The sequence below is a fragment of the Protopterus annectens genome, chromosome 9.part0, assembly GCF_019279795.1.
Source record: "Protopterus annectens isolate FY-2018-M chromosome 9.part0, PAN1.0, whole genome shotgun sequence".
Taxonomy (NCBI): Eukaryota; Metazoa; Chordata; order Ceratodontiformes; family Protopteridae; genus Protopterus; species Protopterus annectens.
In genome coordinates, this window is record NC_056743.1 from 1,292,214,517 (window position 1) to 1,292,238,931 (window position 24,415).

Here is a 24,415-nt window from a genome sequence, read left to right on the forward strand (position 1 = left end):
GGTAGCTATATTTAATGTGGTACTAAGCTTCCTAAAAAGCAGACTTTAATATCAAGCAAAGTCGCTACGCATCATCATGTTAAAAAGTGCCATATATTTAAGGATACTGAACTATGAGATTTGTTTTCAACTTTAACGCAAACGGCGGACTTGAAAAGAGACAGATGATTCTTACAAGCGTTACACCACGCAGATGAGCTTCCCTGTACACCTCTCAACATTTCTAGCATATAAACTTGCTCGTAATTATTAGCTCTTTACATATGCCACCTCATCAAATATGAACGTGCAAGTATTGCGTCCCGCAGACGTGTAGCAACTGTTTGCATATTGCTGAGGTATTCTCTCTTTTTACGGTAGAGATGTGAGTGTTTCCGACTGACAAATAAAAAGCGTTAATCATTGTGCACAACATTCATTAAACTGACATGTTATACTTGCAGAAGCTAAAAGCATTTCACTGCCGGGGCCGACCACCACACCCACAAAACATTTTTTTTCTGTTACAACAGGTATTTACTCTACCACAGTACAACGTGTACTTAACCAACATTACATCATCAGTCACAAACCCAGTAGTTAAATTAGCTCCTGTTGCTAAGTCGCTTGTAGACAAGGAAATATGAGTGAGTATTGCGCATGTCTAGTAGGTAAAATCTAAGTGTAGTCTGCACAGAGTGTGCGCAGTGTGGCCCTGTAGTATTGTTTAAGCCGTTTTAGCTGTCTGTGAGATTTTCTGTAAGATGGTGCAGTTATTTTGCTTTTTGTTGGGGTTGTTGGCGGTGTGTACTCATGTATGTCAAGGACTTTACTTTCACATTGGGGAAACTGAGAAAAAGTGCTTTATTGAAGAGATCCCGGATGAGACAATGGTGATAGGTAAGTCTGAATCAGCGCTGTCTTAGTTTGCAGGATATATATGTCAATACGTTGATAAAATATTAAACCTTACCTAATATATTATTGGGTAGGTTGAACGCTGCCGAGAGTAACGAAAGCGTTAATAAGGGGAGTGTTGCTGCCCCCACTCCCCCGGCTCCTGTCAGTCTTTGAATGGACAGAGGGAGCCCCGTTTCTAACAGACTACATGACTGAGATTGCGCATCATGTAGTTTTTTTTTTTTATTAATCCTATTGCAAAGATCCAGGTATAGCGAGAAACAGCGCAGTCATGAAAACTACGATCAAACTTAGTGTTAACCTTGTTACTGCTTATTATTGTTAAATAGTCTTAAATGTATGTAAGTAGCAGTTGCTGGTAAATATAACTTGCAGTTGATGCATTTAGTAAATCAAGAAGGTTGTCAGGTCCAGGTGGGTATTTGTTAAACATTCGGTTGGGAGTTTCATACACACAAGTTTTCTTTGAGTTTGATTCCATTACAATTGCTGAAAATGAATTCCCCATTTCTTGTTATGGCGCAAAAAATCGGAATTATAGTCGAATATGTGGGTGTAATATAAATATTGTGTATATGTGTACACTGTCATTGCTTTTTTATCACTAATGTATGATGTTTGCCCATTAAGAATCAGCCCATAAGATAATGCATTGCAAGTCCTGAACTGTAGTAATTTGTGTGTAAGATGGCTGAAGTGTTATAATTTTTTTGTGCTGAGCTGTTATCGTGTGTAATAAAGATACATGTTTATCAAAATAAATGTTTAATCCTGACATTTCTGAGATTACATTAGAAGTAAATACAATGTAATGTGTAGTAACAGCTGACATAGTGTCAGAACTGGGATTTTCTCAATGAACAAAAACTAAAAAAAAAAAAAAAAATGCCTTCACATGTTCCTAAACTACACCACAGTGAGTGATCTGAAATATTCTGTGTTTAATGCCTGCACCAAAAACTATTATTTTACTCCGTGAACTCTTCATTTTACCAAATTTAAACCAATTAATATGAATTTAAAAAAAAAATAGAATTTCTCCTGCCATAAATGTTTAAATTGCTGGACTCGTTTGACTTCTCAAAGCCATTTTTCTGGCCTTCATGGACACAGATCTGCAGGATTTCATGTAGCATAGAAATTAGATGGTGAACTGGAGAAAATCTAGGTAAAACCATGTTTGGATGCCATGGGCTGGGAAGTTGAAGCCATATACAGCTCCACTGCATTCTCAAAAGGCCAGAGTACTACACGAAGACGTCTGTAAATTGCCAACGTAATGAATATTTTGTGTCAAAAATGAGTGTAATGCATTGCAGAATGTATTTCCACTGATGCATGCAGTTAAAGGTTGTGAGTGTTGAAGCCTTGTAAAGATGATTATATGAGCTACTAGAAATGGTGCAATGGGTAGCATTGTCACCTTACAGCAAGACATTCTCAAGTTTGATTCTTGCCTGGGATGACTTCATTGTGGGGCCTGTATGTCTGCAGTGTGTGTTTGTGGGCTTTCATGGGATGCCTGGTTTCCTCCCACATTCCAAAGACATATGCAGTAGGTAGATTGGACATTCTAAATTGGCCATAGGTGTGTGTGTGTGTGTGTGTGTGTGTGTGTGTGTGTGTGTGTGTGTGGTATAGATGAACAATTATCTACCAGGTGGTGTACACATTGGCTCTAGATGATTTTTACAGTTGATGTGACACCCCAATCCTTTGTATAAAATGGGGGGGGGGAGGCGTTGTGGATGGCTGGCTGTTGAGATATGAACTAATAGAAAATAGACTTTAGCAGCACTGAAGATGAACCACTAAGGGATAGAATTGTGACTGGGCAGGCCGATGCAGTAAGTGTCTTAAAAGTTACAGCTTAAAGTTCATATAACTTTAGAATGAGGTATACAAATTAAATGAGAGGCAAATTTAGTAAAAATGCAGAATGCTAAGTACTTTACTGAGATTGGGGGGTTGGTATAATGGTTAAGGTATTTACCTTACAGACACAAAGTGCTGGGTTGGATTCTCAAATGGAATAATTAGCTAGGCGTAAAGTGGCCCACAAGGGCAGTTAGCCTAATACTAACCTATAAATGCGGGGAATGGTATGTGAGGTAAAACACAAAATTAATGGCAAGTTTCACGGAAGTCACAATACTTATCAAAATAATAAAATGATGGCAAATGAAAGAGGTGTGATGAGTACTAAAAATGAGCCGGAGCAGTGAGCTGCACATGGCAGAAGAGACTGGGCCATTTTGGTGTTTGTAAAATAAAACAGATTAAAGAAGTCGCCACTGAGATTGTTAATGAAGCTAAAAGTATTGTGCAGAAAGCATTTTCTTGGGTTCATTCACTACTGTGCCAGATGTTGAAGCTAACAAGTTAAAAGTCTGATTTATGGAATAGTTGTGAGATTAGTACAAGGGGGAAGGTTACCCTTATTTCAAATGCTTCATGTAGACTTTCCCCCAAACTATTCGCAGTTACATGAAGCAGAGATTGAAATGTGTAGTCCCATGGACAAATTCAACTACTTTGTAGATTTTTAGCCATGTCTTGAGTGGAAAGAGTACAAGACTGAGTTTTGAGTAATTGTGCTGAACGGTCCATACATAGTGTTCAGAAGAGCTGTGGCATGCAAAATGGCTTAAGTGCTAGAATAACTGAAGTCAGTATGGATGTGTTTGGCGAAGATGGCCTGCCTGACTGTGAGCCAGTAAAAATTAAACTAAAACCAGATACTGTTCCTTATACTTTAACCATACCCAGAAAGGCGCCATTTCCTTTACTGTCCATAGAAGCCAAGTTTAATTGAATGCAAAATCTCGACTCTACTGAGAGTAGTACTGAACTGACTGACTGGTGTGTTCCTATGGTCATAGTAATTAAAAAGAATGATCAAGTGTGAATGTGTTGACTTAAACTCTCAGTGATGCAGTTGTATGTAAAAGGTTTATGTTGCCTGTATTAGATGATGTAATATCCAAGCTAGTTAATGGAATAATGTATATGTGCTTCCAGTGGTTTCCAGTACCTTTAGATGGAAAACGCTAACAGATGACAACTTTCATTACCTCTCTGGAAATGTTGCCATTTAGTATAACCTCAGCACCTGAAATCTGCCACTGCAAAATGCTTTATTTGCTCAATGATTTGTATGGTGGTGGTGTTGTAATGGATATCATCCTGGTATTTCGGCTAGACAAGCGAACAAAGTTAGAGGTAGTGCAACAGACAATCAAAAATTCAGGTCTAAAGCTTAATTAGGACAAATACTGCTTTAGCAGAATTAGTAAAAATGAAGAGAACTTCGCTACTTTGGGCACCAGATAAATGCTACTAGTATCAAACCAGATACAGGCAAGGTCCAAGCATTAGTTGAATTTTAAAATCCATCTTGTGTAACTGAACTGAAATAAGCTCCAGGCATGATTTGGGCAAGCTTGTATCTACTCTTTTCACAATGCTTTAGCCTTTTTTAAAGAAAAAATGTACCATGGCGTTGGGGGCATACTCAAACACAAGCATTCAACAGTGTAAAAGAAATACTTACATCCGCACCAGAGTAACCATATTATGATGACATTAAACAGACAGTGGTGAGTGCTGGTGCAAGTAGCTATGGCCTAGGTGTAACATTATTTCAAATAAACGGACAACTATTAACATTCTGGAGCAGTAGGCTGTGGAACCTAACAAATGTTGAGTAGAGTTTCTCAAAATTGAAAAAAGATACCTTGCAAGTGTGTGAGCATGGAAAAAGTTCTCCAGATATGTACTAAGGCTAAAAAGTTTCTGGCTAAACATTAGCAGTGAACTACTAAATCCATTAATAGTCATATGACCTGCAAAGTGCCACCAAAGTGACAGAGGCTGTTAATGAGATCAAAAGTTTTCAATGCAAAGCAGTACATGTGGCTGGTAAATGACTTGTTCTTAATATGCTGTCTAGAAAACTTACATGCAATCAACTGTTATCAGAAACTAAAAGTAGCACTGTAATCTACATAAGTGTAATAATTAAGAGTTGTAACCTCCAAAATCCTGTAAACAAGGAACTGAGAATACATTTACAAGCGATTTATCCATTATGTACTCTGTGAATGCCATATTGCTGGATGCAGACCAGTGTATGCTACATATTTTACACTTGAGTGCTTTTTTGTTTTAAGACAAAACTGTTTTACTCATAACTCAATGAGCAAAAGTGCTACCCCAAATATATGGGGATCATGAAGGTCTCATTAAGTGCAGAGAAAGAGCCACAGTATCAGTCTGGTGGTTATACATCTACTAAGACATTGTCAACTTAGTGTTGATGTGTTTTTACTATGTTAACATAAACTATTGCAAAGTCGCAAACCCTTAATGCTAGTACCAAATTAGATTATATTGAAAATAATCTATACAAACTGGATCCAAACAAAGCACAGGGAGGAGATTGTAATAATGACCTGAAAATATTTCAACAAGAACTTGCATTACCATTATATCCATTTATTAGGTTGTGTAAATATGTGGAGATCCCTCAGGATTGGAGACATGCACTTGTTAAACCTGTCATTAAGTGAAGGAGAGTAGGAGAAACCCAGAGTCATACAGACCCTTAAGTTTACTTTCATTTGTGGAAAATAATGGAGAAGGTAGTATTGAATAAGCTATTGTCAGAATTGGAAAGGTTGTGCATCAGCATGCATGTGTTGAAAATACATCTATTACCACCTGTAACATGATGTTCTGGTAACAGTGTAATAACTGCTTTGAATGAAAACCTGCACTGTGATGTAATTTATATAGATTTAACTTCAGCATTTGACAGGGTCATACACAAAACACTAAGTAAATTAGAACAACTAGGTATTGATGTACTCTTGATAAGATGGCTAGTCAAATGGTTTATGAATAGGACATGGCAAGTGTCACTGCCAGCCCAGCTATCTGGAATTTTGTGAGTAATTCTATGTCATTTGGGAATATTGATATGATTTATACAGGACTGTATGTTATGTACTGGGCTTCAAGAATGTAACCACAGCATATCCTGCTGGAACATAGAAGATTAACTTGCAAAACTTAAGAATAGTTGAGATTGTTACTTTATAGCTTGGCCATAAGCAAAAGATGTCTTCTCTCAGTTTTAGTTCAGTAGTGGACACAATGTCTAAAGCTAGAAGTTTTTCTGTTGTCTTAAAAGAAAAGTAATTACTAGGTTTAAAATGTAAAGTGTTTTATTGTTTTACGACTTCCAAGATCTGCTAAACATCTGACAGATATGTATTTTTAACAGAGAGATGTTAAATTCTATTACTTTCTGGTTTAGCCTGGGAACTGAAGTCAGGTGACAAAAAGTGATGTCACTCAGGCTAACCCAGCAGTAAAATGTGATATTGATTTAAGAACTCTGTCGGAAAGAGACTATATGCATTTTGCAATTTGTATTTTGTCTTGGACCTAGAAAGAGCATCTACTCCTATCATCATCCTCTGCACTTGCCTGTCTGTAAGTAAGATTTAGGGCATAGTATCTCTTTTAGATGTAGATAGGAATATAGTTTTCTGTATTTATTTGTGACTGTCCTGCAATGCTGTTTTAAAATATTTCCTGTGATTTCGAACTCTGAAGTTACTCTGAGTTATTGAGTATTGTCTTGTTGTTTTATTATTTGTTATTAAATACATTTAAATCTATATTTGTGACTGATATTTGTGAGACCTATTTAAACTCTTAGAGTACTTGCATATGCATTTGGTTACACTTTTCAGGCCACTCCTAATAGCCTGGCACTTGGTTAAAAACTACCATTTGGATTATTAGTAGCATTACACATTATGACTGGACACCCTTTGTTAAGGGCCTAGAGTAGCTGATAAGGGTGGCTGGTGGCAGGTTTGTGCATGTGTTTGTGTCGGCTACTTGGGCAAGGACACAAAGCACTGGTTGGACAAAGAGGATGCTGGAGGTCTTAGCTTGGCCACTCAGTTGAGATCTCAACCCTTTAGCTGAGCCAGTGGGGAGTCTTATTGGGGATCTGGAGAAAGAGGGAGAAACCAGCCCCAGACTGACTGTGGTCTCTGTGCTCTTAAGGGAAATTGCACTTTACTGTGTGTGTACTTGTCATCCTTCCAGTGTGTACATCCCCTAGCTGTTGCCAGTGGTGATGACTGAAGCTTATTCATTACTGGGCCAGAGCAGGGGCATCACAGTAAGTATCCTATGGAAGTTGGGACAGGTGAGGTTCGATGTTATAGTCAAGGTGTCCTACAATGCCCAGACTTGTTGTTTAGATTGTATCTTTCAGATCTATCTTTTTCATCTGAGGTGTTCTAAAATCTTTATGCAGATGACTTGAAATTGGGTGAACTGATTACGTGTGCTACAGATAGGGCACGTCTGCAAAAGAACTTGACTAAATCGATCATTTTAGGTACATGAAATTAATATGCTGATAAATACATAAAAATAAGCATATGAGATTTGGGAGACATAAGGTGAATATTTAATATAGCACACGGTGATTTGAAACCGTAGATTCATTTAAGGACCTGGGTATATGGGTAGATCTAGCTTTGAGCTTTTCTAATCACATCGACCAATTGATTGTTAGTTATAGAGCTATAGGTTGTACAAAAAGATTTATTAAGTCTAGGAGATCAGAAATGAAGTTGTTGTTAGTTACATTAGAGCCAAACTTGAGTATAGAATAACAGTATGGAAACCTTATAAGAAAACAAGCATGAGTAAACTGGGAAGAGTACAGCAAAAATATACCAAGGGCATCCATGGATATGAAAATTTAAGTTATTATGAAAGACTAAAACAACTGAACTTGCTTGGTGTCTCATATAGATATTTAAGAGGAGAACTTATGCAGATTATATAGAGCATTTAGAGACGACTACCTGTAGAATTTTGGGGTTCTCAAAAAGTAGTAGAGATTCATTCTATGGGAATGAAATTTTACTAATTGGCTGTCTGAGAGAGCAGCTAATACATGGAATAGACTACCAAATTACATTAAAGCAATCGCTATTTTAGATAGGACACTTGTAATGAGAACAACTATTTTTGGTATAATGGCAGGCTAGAAGGGCATTAATGCCCAAGCTTGAGTTGTTTGTATGTTTATAGTGCCATTGCCACAGGGTCTCTGGCAAAAGATAGTTGCAAACGTATGAGTTTAAAGGCAAAGGGTACCTTCATGTTATTGATTCTGTTCACTGACATATAAAAATGTCTGTACCAACTGCAGCTAGCAAACAAATAATAGCTTGATTCAAGACTGTTCCTGGTGTACCTATAGAACTAGTTACAAACAGTAATTCACAATTTCTGTAATATGCTCCAGTGATATTTGCTACTCTATATATCTGTGTGTGATATTTCCTGTTTATTCAATTTTAATGAAGTTCAGTATTGTTGTACATATTTCTTTAGACCCTCTTTAAACTTTGCTACATTGTGCATCTTTTTTTTTTTCTTGGAGCGTTTTTTTTTGCTCAGGCCTTGTCTGAAAATGGCCATTGTATCCAGTTGGATTTTCCCAGTAAGCCAAGACAAATAAATACATTTACAGCCAGTGACTTAACATTTCATGGCTGATTGCTGTTTTACTTGTACTCTGTTAGGTTTTGACCATCTGCAGTCCAAAATGCTGTAAACATACTGACTGAAACGGACTAATCCACATTTAGCGTCACTGGAGTAAGCCATTCGCAGGTGATGCTTGGAAGACAAATAGAAATTGATCTGCCAGTGTTCAAGTCAAGCTTGAACCAAGAGCTATACTGTACCATATAGTGACTAAAGAGCTAAAGCTTTCTACAAAATATTTATAACATGTCATTCTGTACAACCATTACCTGTTCAATCTAATCAGGCTGTCTGCTTTAAATTAGTGTGGGAGAGTAAGTGCGTCATATAAGCTGTAATGTAGAAAATAACTGAACCGCTTTCCTGCATGGTACATACTAGGGGTGGCACCATAGTGTGAAATAATTGATGGCATATCCAGTCAATTGCAGATGACTGTCAGTCTGAATGCAGTGTTTTAGAGAGCCAAATAGGTAAAATTGGGCAAAAAATAACCAGACTGGTGTCTGGCAAACCTGTTCCTGTTCCTAATAGGTTTGATCCTGTTTTGTTTAGTGAGTGTAAAAAGTTTTAATGCATATTGTAACAATTCACCTTGAAGTGTTCCCTTTACAGTTTCCCAGCTTGAGTCCAGCCAGAGTGTGATTAGTCCTTGTGCATCCTGGAGTGGAAGGCTTACTTGTTTATCCCAATGATAGCAACCAAAGATCAAGTCACTGGGACAGCCAAGTAACTGTAACTGTGTATTTTGTAAAATTTCATAAACTGTTAAGTTGCTGATATTCAGTGTTTTATCTTTTGCAAGGTCCTTCCAGACTACTGAATGAATGGTCAAGGATACACAGGCACATGTTTGTGTTATTTTGAAAAATTATTTTTGGAGTAAAGGTGATAGGTGTGGTGAGAAGTAAATTAGGGCTTCTAAATGCTGTTGGATATTGTGCATGTGACATTCCCTTTTAACACAAATGTATAGTGTATCCATTTTAAGAATTGACCAGTACCATAATGCACCAGTACCATAATGCATTGCAAATTCTGAACTGTAATCAGTTGAGTGTGAGATACTGAACCACACCCGACTGATTACTTGTTTGTAGTAAAGTTGCCTACATACTGAAATTAGTGCTAAATTCTGACATTTCTGAGATGACTTTCAAGCTAAATGGAATATATTTTATGGCGACTTCTGGCACTTGTCGAACAAATAAATAGTCTGGAAAAATCAACAGGCATTATCTGTTGTAAGTATGGTAATAGTTGCTCCACCAAAACAGATACACCTTAAACAATTTGTTGTTTATAATAAGCCTGAATATAAAACCTAACCTTTTGCTTCAGCAAGATGTAACAGTGCAGAATGGGTAGGTATTTTAAATGTAGTAACCAGTCATGGAGTCTTGTCTTTTTTTACCTTGGTGATATCAACCATAGGTTCATAGGTTTATACTAGGCTATCTGCCCTAAGGCATTTATAAGCCTAGCCCAAAGTTATGTGGCTTACGCCACCCCTTATGTTAGAAATAATGTGCCCATTAGTTGTGCCTCTGTCCAGCAGTGACACAGAGATGATTCCCGGGGTAAACCTACGATCTCCCATCCACCGGTCAAGATTTCTCTTGAACAGAGCCAGCGAGGTGCTCTGCCTCACATGGACCGGGATTTTATTCCACAGCATGAGGAGTCTCTGGGTGATAAATCTATCCCTCCAGCACGTCCTATTTATATCCGTGCTAAGGTTTAAGTCACTTGCTCTAGTGGTTCTGGTGGATTTGGATTTTTTGAGGTGGAGCATGTCCATTAATTCCGGGTTGGTCATGGCCTTGTATGTCAGGCACAAGTCACCTCTGAGCAGACGGTATGCAACTGAATAGAGTTGGGAGTTTCTTCAGTCTGGCAGTATATGACAGGTTTTGGAGTCCCTTTATCCTTTTGGTGAGGAACTTTTGGGGTCTCTCCAATTGCTGCAGGTGTCGGGTGAGATACATCCCGAATGGGGCATTGTACTCTATCATTGGTCTGATAAGTGAAGAGTACAGGGGAACAATGACCTCACTTGATCTGGATGTGAATCCCTTCATGATCAGATGGGCAATGTAGAAGGTCTTTCGAACCACTTTAGCAACGTGAGTGTCAAACAAGAGGCCACTGTCAACCTGGGTACCCAGGTCCCTGATAACCTCTTCTGTGCTTAGTGGGTTGCCACCTATATGGTAGCTTGGGGTTACCTTGTTTTTCCCGAAGGGTATGACTATACACTTTTTTGTGTTTGGCCATGGCTCTGGCACTAGCTATCCGTTTCAGTGAGACCCCTCTGAAGGATGTCTGTGTCCGATGTACTATCCACTATGGCACCCAGTTTGCAGTCATCCGCAAACTTTGTCAGCCATAGTCCTCCTATGTTTGCCTGTACTTCTGAGAAGTAGATGCCGAACAATAGGGGGCCAAGGACTGAGCCCTATGGGACACCACTTGTAACCGGCTTGGAGTCTGACATGGCTCCAGCAACTCTAACCCTGTGGGTTCTGTCCTTTAGCCAGTTTGCAACCCATCTTGTGACATATGGGTTTACATTTAGGCTGGTAAGTTTCTCTATGATACCTGAGTGGGGTATTGTGTCGAAAGCTTTTGCAAGGTCAAGGTAGGCTGCATGGACTGCCTTTCCCTCATCAATGGCCTTGGTAACTGTTTCGAAGAAGTCGACCAAGTTCAAAAGGCAAGATCTGCCCTTGACAAAGCCAAACTGGGTTGGGTCCAAGGTCTGCAAGTCCCCTATGTCCTTGTTTATGAGTTCCATTATGATCCTCTCCATAGCTTTGCAGACCAGGCTTGTTAAGCTTATGGGACGGTAATTACCAGGGTCCGTAGAGGCACCGCCTTTGTGGAGTGGGACCACAGTTGCCGTACGCCACTCCTTGGGCACATATCCTGTGGTAAGGCTAAGATTAAACAGCTGCCTTATGTGCGGGTTTAGTTCTTCATTGAGTTCATGTAGCACACAGCCGGGGACACCATCCGGTCCCATTGATGCTGTGTTTTTAGCTTTAGAGAGAGCAGCTTTCACCTGTGCATTTGAGATGTCTGGGAGGCTACACTCTGCTGGGATAGTTATCTCTCCTTTTGGGGGGGGGGGGTGAAGTTTGCGCTGAACCTGTCTGCCAGTATGTTATGTCTGTGGGTTCAGTGATTTTTTTTGTATTGTTTTGGACTAATTCTGAGCATATCTGGGAGTTTCCACCCAGGTTTCTGACATAGCTGAAGAAGGCCTTATGATTGTCTTTTGAATCTATGGCAATTTTTTTCTCAAAGTTGGCCTTGGATGATTTTATGAGGGATCGTACCAGTCAGTGTTTTTCCATTATTGGCAGTACTTTTCCTAAGAATACGCATAGTGTCAGTGCAGAGTCAAATTGCTAAGTTTTATCCTTCAGGTCCCATTGGAGAACATAAATCCACAGTGCTCTATGGTGAGGATTTGCATTTTATTTATATAGTAACCCACTGAATGTCTTCTCCTTCATAGTTAGGTTTTATAGATGTCATTTACTTGACAAGTGTTCAGTTTATAGAAGTTTTCCAGGTGCGTTCATTCTACAGTACTTTGGATTTCCCCCTACCGCAACTGATAGATTTTAAGGGTAAACCTTGAATATCAAGCCATCTGTTTGTCATCGAGAGGAGTGCATGGATACTTTGGAACATTATATGTTGATGTTCTGAACTGCCCTTTTGGAGTCATGGCTTATAGGGATAAAGTTCTGACTGCACCGAGATGACCAGTGTTCAACTAATATCACTCTTACTGGATGGACTGAGCAAGGGAAGATGAGAGCAAGTTGCTGACTCGAGTTTGCCCGTCTAGGAAGGAGGGAATCGGCTCAGCTTTCTGGATTGGCAACACCTGCAGGTGGGCAGATGTATTGCCTGCAGCAAGAAGTCTAGTGTGCCCACGCTGCTTAGTGAGGAGCCACTTACCTGGGAGTTTGCATGAGTGGTAGTGTGAATGCACCTTCCAAGAGGAGCAGTTGTGGATTGTGCATGCTGCAGAGGGGGGTAGGGGACTGGCATTCCACAGAGTTGGCAGACTGGCCTGTTTCCTAATACCCCGGCTGTCTCTCCCACAGGTGAGTGAAAAGGCTGACCGGGTCTTGCCACTGTAGGAGAATGAAGGGGTCATTCGGGTGCAGAAAATGATAGCTGTTGGGAAGGTCCTCCAAAAACGTCTTACTGTGTTTCTTTGTATTTCTTTTGGTAGTAATGTTGGTGTTTTATGATGAATACTGTGTGACTAGAAATAGTTTTTTTGTGTTTGTTTTTTCTTTACATATCAATAATGTTCAGTATGACTCCTCTCTATCTCTGCATTTTTACTTATGTCTTGGAATATGGTTTTGACTTCAGATGTTACTGCAAAGTGCCTTTTTTGGATTAGCCCATTTATCTAGCAACAGCTTATATATTGTCATCAGGCTGTTCATCTGGGGTGCGGTCTGGGAAGCATATTTAAAATGTTATATTTACATTAATTACAATAACATAGAAGAGCAACACAAACACAGTACATAATTGTATTAATGTAGTAAGATGTATAATGGAGTAAGTTAAACCTAAATGCAGATTAAATATTCTGAGATAGAAATGTCTTACAAATAAGAACAATATTAATAGAGGAGTTATAGATGATGCAAGACAGTGGCAGGACAAGCAGAGTATTATAGGTTTGACTATGGTTGTATGCTACTGACTTTTACAGTGTAAATCTGGTAGTCACACAAAAGCTTAAAAAATAATTGATCAAAAAATTATTAGTAATGGTCAGGGACAGATGCAACCCATGCTTGTTTGTATTTGTTTTCTGGGATAGAGCACCATTCTGCATCAACCTTTTTTTAAACTGAGCCAGGAAGCAGTGTCAGATTAAGTGACTTGCTCAGAGTTACACACTTAGGTAGTGGAAGTTGAGGGAATCTAATCTTGCACCACAGGAAACTGCTAATTAACAACTCCTTAATACTCTAAACCAGCTGATAAAGGAAATTCTAAGCTTATAATCCAAAATACTGGACACGAGAGGCTCAAAACTAGCTGCTGGTAAATAGATTGATAAGTTGAAAAAAAATTTAAAGGAGTGGAAATTTTTATGCAACTCAGCTTCAGTAACAGTTTCCAAATTTTTTAAGTTGAGGGTGAAGTGGGGGGGTTAAACACACTAGATTTTTTAGGGGGAATAGAACCTGACACTCTAAAATTGACACCAAATAAATTTAGCCAATTCAGCCGTCTAGTGAACATTTTGAGATCCAACAGAACTTGTGGAAGATAACTTTTGTTAGTAGGTACAAACTTGAAACCTTTGAAAAATAAATTGAAAACGTCATCAGAGATTTCAAGACTACTGTAATTAAAAATATGAAAACCTGATTTACTAACAACATGTGAAGCTTGTTGAGTGAAAATATCATCCGTTGTGTAACTCTGAAACTGATTCCCCCTGTTGCCGCCCCCCCTCCTGTCGGAGCATGTTGGCCCCTGGAAAAATGGGAGTAATTGTTATTTTTGTTACTGAGTCTATCTGATCTCCATGGGTCATTGCCTTCATAACCATGGGCAGCATCATTACCAGATGGATTTGAAGTATTGTCAACCTAGGAATTATTATCATAGAAATCAGAGTGTTGGTTGACAACATATTCAGAATCTAAAGAAAGATTAAAAGTTTTAGGCAGGGGATACTGTTTTCCCTCCTTATATTCTCGTGTCCCTATCTAATTTTCTATATTTCCTATTTAACAATTCGTTACATTTCTTGTCAATCTGAACTTTTAGGTTTAAATATTAATTTTTTTCAGTTTGAACAGTAAACAATAAATCATTAGTAACACGTGCATTATAAAAATCTATATCTTTTTGTAAAGAGTCCATAATGCGATTATTATTATTCACAATCGCTTTTAAAATTGTCAAAAATATGTACCAGTTTCTGATGAAATTCACTTCCAATTATCATATTATGTGGGTATTTGTATACCCAAAGCCCCTTTGGTACAATACATAACTGAATACACCCGTTTAGATAAGAATTATCAATACTCAAAGATTTGTACCTGTAACAGCTCCTTAATCCTCTAAACCAACTGATAAATGAAATTCTAAGCTTCTGGTTGAAGGCACAAGAGCAGCATTGGGGAAGAAGTTTATATTAGAAACTGGTGAATGAAGGAAATCTTTGTCATTGGAGAAGTGGATGTAGTAGAGAAGGGTGTGAATGAGAGAAACCATTGTGGGTTAGGCTGAGTACCAAAGCACATACAGTTGGTGCTCAAGGAAATCTTGTCTACATTTTTTTGTTTTGAATTTGGACAGAGATATGCTAGAATGAGTATCTTTCACAAACTTACTGCAGGCACTGCCTTTGTAGTTTGGAAAGAGTGTATCACTGTGGTAGTTGTTATTCCTTGTTTTCTTTACGAGGTGGGGTCCCAGAGGAATGCAGATTTCTGGGTGGGAGGAATAGCTTAGGAATGGAAAGGTACAGGGGTTGTGTAGAGGCAGTTGAAGGTGAAATAGAGAAAAAAGAGAGTGATGTAATTGGAGGATATTCACTGTATTTCTTTGAGTTATGCATCCAGGAAGGAGCCAAAAGACAATATTTGGCGCATTGTTTTATTGCTTTTGGAAGAGGGCCTTGCTGTTGTAAGTTTTGTTGACTGGTTTAGTTCCACTAGAAAAAAAAGGATGAAGAAATCCTCCTGCCAAGTTTCAGTGTTCCCAGGGTAGAAGAAAAAAAAAAGGAGGTGGAGCTATAATTTAAGAAAAAAAAATTAAATTCACCCCCATACCACATAGACCCTAATTTTGATAATGATGAATTTACTAATAATGTTCCTCAAACTGAACTTCTACAAAAGAGTAATCATAGCAGGTTTGTATATTCCCCCAGGAAACAATACATGTACTCTAGAGGACATCCTATGATGGATCTCCACCAGCATATATCAGGAAACCATAACCCTAAGCATGTTTGGATTACCTTAAACTCCAACAACTTAACAAATAGCATTCATAGTTCATAGCTAACTACTAGGCTAGCTGCCGTTGTGGGCCATTTTAAGCCTAGCCAATGTCCCTTTTTATACTCAGAGTAACTTATCCCATTAATATATTACCCCTAATAAGAATAACTAGGATCATACTATAGACAATTGAAACCCATGCATGGGGTAAAGCATTTAGGAGGTACATCTGTCAGTTGGTAGTGCAGGGAGCAGTACTGGGGTAATTTCCTGTTTCTCATTCATAGATCTAAGTTGTGCTTCAGAATAGACAGAGATGAACTTTGTTTTATGTGGGAGGGAGTCTGTTCCACAGCAGCGGTATCCCTTGCGAAATGTACCTGTCCCTCCAAACCATTCTGTTTGATGTTGCAGTAGAAGTTTAGATTTCTAGACCCAGTATTTCTGATGCCATTTCACTTGCTGAGGTGCAGTAAATCCATCAGTTATGTGTCGGAGGTTTCTTGTATTCCACACACAGGTCACGTAAGTAAGATACTGAGTAAACTGACCGAGCTTCGAGTTGGTCCATTGGTCCATTCAGGACATGTTATTTAGGCCTTGTATTCTTTTAGTAGGGTATCTCTGTGGTCATTCCAGTTGCATATTTCTGGACAGATGCATGTCAAAGGGGGGATTGTATTGAATGAAAGGCTTAATGAGATCTGAGTAAGGGGGACAATAACCTCCCTAGTTCTAGACACAATCTGTTTATAAGCTATGCAGTGTAGAACTTTACCACAATAGACACATGGTCAAATGTTGGGTCACTGTCCACTTAAATTCCCAAATTGTGAACAACTGGATCCTTCTTGGGGGCATATTGTCAATCTAGTAGTTCCTTGAGGTAGACAACTTCTCAAAAGATACAATAATGCATTTTTTTGTCATTTAGTTTCATACCAAGATTTTGACACCAGTTATTTATTTGAGACAAACATTCCTACAGGATGGCTAAGTCATTTGGGGGTTCAGTGACTGCTCCGAGCTTGCAATCCTCTGCAAACTTAGTCAGCCAGAGCACTTTGGTACTGGCTTTTACTTCAGAAAAGTAGATGCCAAATAGACTTCCCAGCACAGAACACTGGGGGACTCCAGTGTTGGTTGTTCTCTTTTGTGGAGGTATCATCTCCTGTTTTGATTTTCTGTCTGTGTCCTATCTCTTTTGTGGAGGTATCATCCCCTGTTTGGATTTTTTGTCTGTGTCCTATCTATGAGCCAGTTGGCAATCTAGTGTATGCTATCTAGCAGCATATCTAGTTGGCAATTTAGATGCGTGGCCTTACTCAAGTAATTAATTCCCCTGCATGATAAAACAAACATACTTCATAGGAAACTACCTTGGACTTGATACTTGCATCACAACCAGAAAACTATTCATCCTATGGGAAAGTGATCACCTTGCCTATATAACTGGACACTAAACCCATATACCATTTAAACACTAGTATAATGAGGTTAGAAACCTAATAGGTTTTCATGCTGACACTTTTATTAGTACCCTGCAGCACTACAATTGGATTATACTCCCAAAATCTTCCCTTGGACAACGCAGTCTCTGAATTAAGTAACGCCTTCTTAAACATACTCAACAGGCTAACAAAACTAACCCTGTTCATTGTCTTTCCAAAAGTACAACCCTGTTAATGAAAGAGAGCGATAAAGCTTGGGAAAGTTACCTGAAAAGTAAAGACACCTATAACTTGCAAGAACCCAGACAGAAATCAGGTTAAATATGGCATAGGACTGGACAATAAATCTACCAAAGTCCAAGACGAGCATAAATCAATCCTAAAAAACTTTCTGGTCATCTAATAACCTGCTCTAACCAGATAGAAACACAGAACCTTCTTCACCCCCCCAAACCAAACTGTGAATATTACCACAAATTTAACTTCCCACTTTTTTTCAAATGGTAGCTCCCCTAATCAAAACTCCTCAACTCAATAATGTAGCTCCACCAACCCAACTGACATAGTCCATTAAGTTAGTCCTCACCTTAGTTTTCAGAAAAGTCATTCAGAAACTAAAACAGACGACTTTATCCCCTGACAGCTTTCATCAGAATATGCCAAGATGGCTGCAGATGCAATAGCATTTTCGGTATCCATCCCAGTAAATGCAACTTATGTCTCAGAACTGTGGAAAAAGTTTCTCATTATACAGTTTCATAAGGGTGGCCACTCCACTGACCTCTCCAACTAAAGACCCATTGCTATTCTGTCACCTCTTTAAAAAATCCTGGAAAAGTTTATCTACTTCCAGCTTCTTAAATTTAATTTTGCAACACAGTCTCCTCTCTCCAACTCAACTCAACATGGCTTCAGACCCCATCACAGTACCACTACAGTCTTACTCGGGTTCATCCAATACAATTAGCCAGAATACTAAGTCTGATAACATTGTATCCACCCTCTTTTATATTTATCAAAGACCTTGGATACTGTCAGTCATCAAAAATTTCTACTCATACTTTTATAATTGGGTCTTGCTGACTCCACTCTGCAGAAGGCTGTTTTAAATGAAGCAGTGACTATGCCTCCTTCGTACCAACATCCCTTGGTGTGTCTTAAGGTTCAGTCCCAAGCTGCTTTATTCAACCTATTTATAAACGACTTGCATACTTCATCCAGGCAACAGTCCAATATGCTGATGACCCTACAGTTATATGTACTGCTAAAGACCTCTTTACTCTCCCAACAACATACACAGCAGTCTTTCTCTCTTCAGTTGAAAACCTGTCTGGAAAACACTCAACTTATTTCAGTGCCAGGAAAACAAATTTGCCCCAAAATGGTACACAACAGAAATTCAACAGGTAACCAAAATGCTGTAACTTGCTATAGACGACCAACTCCAGTTGGACCATCACATACTGCTTGTAGAATAAAAAAAAAAAGAAAAAAATCTAGGCAGTCTCATAAAGCTAAGCCTTTATCTTGGATACAGACCATAAAATCCTCTATTTTGCCTGTTTACTCCACTATGTGCTTCCCCAGTTCTTACCATCCTGAGCTCCAGAGTGACCCACAAACTCCAACAGTGCTTTAATAAAGTTGCAAAATTTCCTGCTGATCTTTCCCATAGGGCACACCACTGCTCCGCACTTCTGGCTGGACCTCTCGCATACTTATCTGCACAAACTACTGGTAATCTAAACTACTCATTAAACCAGAACAGTGACCAAGCATTGAATCACTCATTCTTTTGTATACGGTAAGAGAGAGATCTTCTTTCTGAGGACAAACCACTTCTTATGATATGTAAATTTAAAAATACAACAGATACACCGTACTTTGTCTTTCTAGGAAGAAACTTCTCTTGTGAAAATTTTGGCTAAGATTATACCCTGAAGGTTTGCTGCACTTTACTGTGCATCATATTCTATGTACTGAACCTACTTTTTTTTTTTGAATATTCTATGCAATGTCATATTATGTGTTCTATTCTGAATTGTATATTATGATTTATTTCCGAATAACATATGTTTTCTGTCTGCATTTTTTATATTATTGTTTGTATTGTTTAAGTATATCTGAATATCTTGCGTAATGCCGTGTAATGTTTCAATCAGAATAACTTGAGCTGTACTCGTTAATGTACTCAATGTAACTTGTTTGGAGCTTTTCTTCCCTGCCTTCTCTGAAAATGAGCTTCTGCCTAGTCGGTCTTTCCCAGTCAACAAACACAGTAAATAAATAATTTTAAAGGATACCAAATGCTAAGTGGGGAAATTTGGTCTGGACACCAATGGAATTCCTCTACTTTGCAGCAAAGGAAGCTTTTGATTCACTTCCCCTGGGGAATGGAGTCCAGCTTGTAGGATTAGTGTAGAAGAGCATGTGACAACCTCACAAGAAGGAAGTACTGGGACTTTCAAGATGGCTGCACATTGAGTAGCAGCGTAATTCTAGCTCTCCTAGTGTGAAAACAGAAACTCAGCAGAGAAGGCCAGTAGACTTTTGTGTTTCTGGGCAAAGTTCAGTAACTGACTAGTAAGTGCACTACTTGGATGCTAGGAGAAAAAGAATTACAGAGGGCCTGAAAGAAAATCAGCTACAAAAGATGAGGAAAAAAACACTGACTGGGAAAAATTCTGCAGCTGTTCAGCAAAAAGCAGTGCAACCTCCAGACATGACTTCCAGTAACCTAGAGGAAAGTATAAGACAACTGCACACAGACCTGGTTAAAATAAACGAAACACTGATGGAGTATATCAACTCAAAACAAAAAATGGAAGAAGCTTTTAAACAGATTCTTAGATGAGGTGATAAAACTTCAAAAAGTCAGAGGTCGAAATGAAGAAAAGGCTAGCTGAATGAGACTGCTCAAAAAGACATGTTTCAAAGAAATAATACAATTAGAGGACAGAACACTTGGGGAAAAATAGATTTTCAGTTCTACCAGAGAAGCTAGAAGGAACAGACTGCATTAATTTTATGAAAACCCAAATAAACAACTGGGCTGGTATTCCACAGTAGGAGTAGTTAGTAGAAAGGGCAAATTGTGTGTATGCTCCAAACCTGGTTATGAGAAAGCAACCTAGACCTTTAATAAAGATTCAGTCCTATTAGTAGGAGTTGATTCTGACAAAACTGTAGGAGAAGGACAAACTACTAAAAGTGGGAGACAGCAGAGTGTTTGTGGAGAATGATTGCTCATTGTACACCAGACAGAAGGGGAGTAAATTTATTCCACTATTCAGGGAATGTTGAGAAACAGGCATGAGATTCAAATTGCTATACCCAGATGTCTTCAAAATATTTTTCCATGGAGAGGACAAAGTCATTTTTTGATGAAGTACATCTTAAGGAAGAAATACAGAAGTTTGTCCAACAAAACTGTAAAACAGAAGGAGCTTCTGCTCTTTGCTGATGTGGCAAGTCCACAGTGAAACCTTTCCAATGTTTCAACAGAAAATGCTGGAGACTAGGCAGGGAGCATGAAAGTTCACTAGAAGAATCAAGAGTACGTTTGAAATGAAGCAGAGACAGGATTTGGGAGATGGAGATGAGTAGGACTAAAACCAAAATCTTGGAAATTGACATATGGGAAAACAAAGCAATAACTATATTTGTGAAGTATGACAGAACAAGAGACTGTGGAAATATTGGACTTCTTTGGACTTGTGGGGGATATGCCTTACTTCATGTCATTAATGTTCAGAAAAATAGAGGGGAAGAGGAGAGTGAGTAAACTGCAAGTAAAACAATTTTTTTCTTAATAGTACTGTTTTTATAGTGTATGATTTTTCTTTGCATGCTATAAAGTGAAGTTTCTCACTTATTGTTTAAGTGTAACGAGGATACTGTTTTGAACGGGTGCTCCTGTTTTTTTTCCGTCTTTCTTTCTTCTCTCGTTCTCCTTGTTCAGTTTTAAGAAATGTGGGCACTGCATTTGTAAATAAAAAAAAAAAAAAAAAAATAGTCTGATTAAAAGGGCATGACAGAAGAAAAATGAATGTGCTTTTTCTCATTCTTTATTTTATTTTACATTTGTTTACCGGGAAAGTCCTACTGGACACTGGCCCATTTTCAGCAGGAGCCCGGGGAGAAAATCTCCAAAAGATAAATTAAACACAAAAGTATAAATTCAGAAACACAGAAGGTAGCGATAATAAATTCAAAACATTTGAATGAAAGTGAAAACGCATTTTTAGGATAATAACATGCTTTGGTAGTAGGTACATACATAATTATCAGGATAAAAGCATGTATTAGTACTAGGTCCTTGATTTTATACAATATGTACAATATGTATCTACCTTTGTGACATTCAGATCATACCTAAAGAATGCCTAATGAATAACAGTCGTACCAGGGACCTGGAATCGCATAACAGTACCCACACGTCAATGCAAAGTCTTAACCTGGGGAGTAGCAGGAGCATAGCCAGTTAGAGTAGTGTTTTTTCAGGAGCCTTTTGAATTGTGTAGTAGAGGTATTAGAAGTTATATGGCTAGGTAGAGTATTCCAGATTCTTGCAGTAGTACAGCCAAAGAGAGACTTACCAGCAGTATTCTTATCACAGTCTGAGACAGTCTGATAAAGGGATAGCAGTTCTGCATTTGGTCTTCATGGTTATTCAGCAGAATAGCTGGGACAGAGGAAAAGATGAGTACTTGTATTAATTGCAAGAGGAGCTCCAGTAGTGATAGAGGATAAAAAGATAATAATTGTAGATTTGTAGCACTATGGGGCTACTGGTAAGGGAGGAGGATTACTCGGGCATGTATTTATATCCTCCCTAAAACTGCTGTAGTGGAGCTTAAGAACATTCTGGGAGAAATTATCGGCTTTCAGCAAGGAGTATTACTTGTAGCTGGGGATGGGAATTTGATTTGTAGCAGTGAAAATGTCTGGGGGCCCAGAAGGGAAAGTATAACAAGGGAAGGTAGACTTTTGAAGAAATATATGAAAATATTTGGTATGGAAGATGTGAATTCAGTAATAGGAGTTCAGAGTGAATTTGCATATTTTTCCCCAAGATACAAAAACTGGGCTAGGCCAGACAGAATTTACATTTCACATGAAAGTGTGCATTTAACTGAAGGTCTTGATAGGCACCCAATAACTATTTCAGATCATTCACCAATAAGAACTAAAATAAAAATAAGACACTGGCACTTTCCCACCTATCTGCTGAAGGAATGGGTATTGGAAATTATTCAAAAGTCATTAGAGAAGATGGAAATTTCTTTTGAAAATATAGCTAGGAATGGGATAAAATTAAAATGGAGTTTAAACATAGGTGGAAATGAAGGAAAGGGAGATATGGCTAAGAAGTAACAAGAATTATTGAGAGGGATTGACATGTTAAAGTATTGCAAAATAAGGGGGAATCTCACAGAAAAAAAGAGGAGTAACTGCAGAATGCTCAACAGAAAATAAGGGATTGCCTCTAATATGCGTGAGTTTAGAAAGATTGCTGTTAACCAACTGTTTTTTGATTGAACGGGATAGTCCGATTGGATACATGTCCAATTTCAGTGGAGGCCTGGGGAGAAAAGCTCCAAATATACAGATGAAACATACATATATGCCAAGGGTATTACAAAGTCAGTAAGATTTGGCATTCAAGACGAATTCACAATTTTAACAGAGGAGAAAAGCTCCAGTTGCGCAGATAAAAAATTATACATACATGCCGCAAATATTAAAAACTACGGTGTGTGTGTCTGAGGGATTCACAATTTTAACTGTGTGTAGTAGAATATAAAATATTAAATGGGTGGAATACAGCAAAAATTATTATTTACAAAGTAATGTACAGAACAAGAATGTCACTGCAAGCATTTGTGGGCAAGAAGCTAATACTGTACTGTTCAGTTAGGGAGTTGTTATGGAGATTAATCGTGGTTCGTACATGGACAGACCCAGTGCATTTTATAATACGGTTTGAGGCCTTTTTTTAAATAGGCTTGGAGAGGGTTCTAGGGTAATGCCCACTGGAAGTAAGTTCCAAGCTTTGCCAGCAGAGTTGGGAAACGGGGAGTCTCCAGATGAGTTATTAGCTTTGTGTGTTTGGACTAACAGCTTGCTGGAGGAGTGTAATGGTCTGGAGTTACTATATGGTCTTATGATATTTTTAAGTGCGGGGGTATTTTCAGTTTGATTGAGAATATTATGTGCTACTATTAACTGATTGAACTGAAGTAAGCTTGGCGGTGCTTGCCACCCTCTGAGATTGAGGTTTTGGCAGTGATGTCTCCTATATGTGGCTCCAGTGGCGAATCTGGCATTATGGTGGTAACGGCAGTGATGTCTCCTATATGTGGCTCCAGTGGCGAATCTGGTATTATGGTGGTAACAGTGAGAGAGTTTGGTAAGCTCTGATTTGTTTAGGTTACAGAGTATAGGGGAAGCATATAGAAGGGTAGAGAGAAGATGAGAGCGGGCGATTGCGATCCTAGCTGTTGGGGTTAGAAAAGGTAAATTTCTATATAATGAGCCAAGCTTCTTCTTGACGGTTTTGATAGGTTTGTTGACATGCAGATCAAATTTGAGATTATCTACTATTACCCCTAAGAGCTTAGTATGGGTATCTGGGGAAGTAGAGGTACCATTGTTTGATGTTATAAAGTGGGATGGACCTACATGTGGGGGTAAAGAGAATCAGTTTAGTCTTGTAGGGATTCAGCAGAAGACTTTGATTAGAGAGCCAATTTTCAACTGTGTTAAATGTATTCTGGATTAAGGTTTTCAGGGCTGTTGGGGAGGAGGCTGAGCAGATCATAGTAGAATCGTGTGCATATTGGATGCCGGTTGCTTCTGGGATGGCAGTGTGTAGGTTATTGATAAAGATAGAGTCGAAGACGTAAAATAGAACCCTGAGGAACTCCAAAAGTGAGAGGTAACAGGGTGGATAGTTTGCCCTGCCATAGTACTGCTTGTTGTGTACCACTCAGGATTGGAACCACTGTACAGTATGGCTGTCCAGGGAAATAGATTTCAGAGTGTGGATGAGTAATTGGTAGTTGACCATATCAAAGGCCTTTGAGAGGTCTAAGAAGAGGGCTGATGATAGCATATTATTGTTTCTGTTTAGATGTATGGCATTGGTGAAGGAAAAAAGAGTGGAGATGGTGCTATGATGTGGCCTAAAGCCATGCTGAGAGGCAGCCAGTATTTGGTTTTGAATGAGATGGTGCATAATTTGTTTGTGGATGCACTTTTCCATTATTTTGGCCAGTGGCAAAAGAATGGCTATGGGTCTATAATTGGATAATTCTGTAGAATGCCCACCTTTGTAGAGTGGGATAACATGCAATATTTTCCAGGTGGGGGGATAGCATCGATTGTTAAGGACCTATTGATCAGGATAGATATGAGGAATGCTATGGCATCAGCAGCAGTGTTTAAGAACTCTGCTGG

General features: G+C 38.7%; 1 protein-coding gene across 1 annotated transcript in view; it reads left to right on the plus strand.

Moving 5' to 3' along the window:
• Positions 1-638: 638 nt before the first annotated feature.
• The window catches only part of TMED4 (transmembrane p24 trafficking protein 4), a 287,349-nt gene continuing 263,572 nt past the window's right edge, over positions 639-24,415 (plus strand). The window contains exon 1 of the mRNA XM_044082233.1: positions 639-879. Coding sequence (XP_043938168.1) covers positions 744-879 — 136 coding nt within the window. The 5' untranslated portion in view covers positions 639-743. The remainder of the gene's footprint in view (positions 880-24,415) is intronic.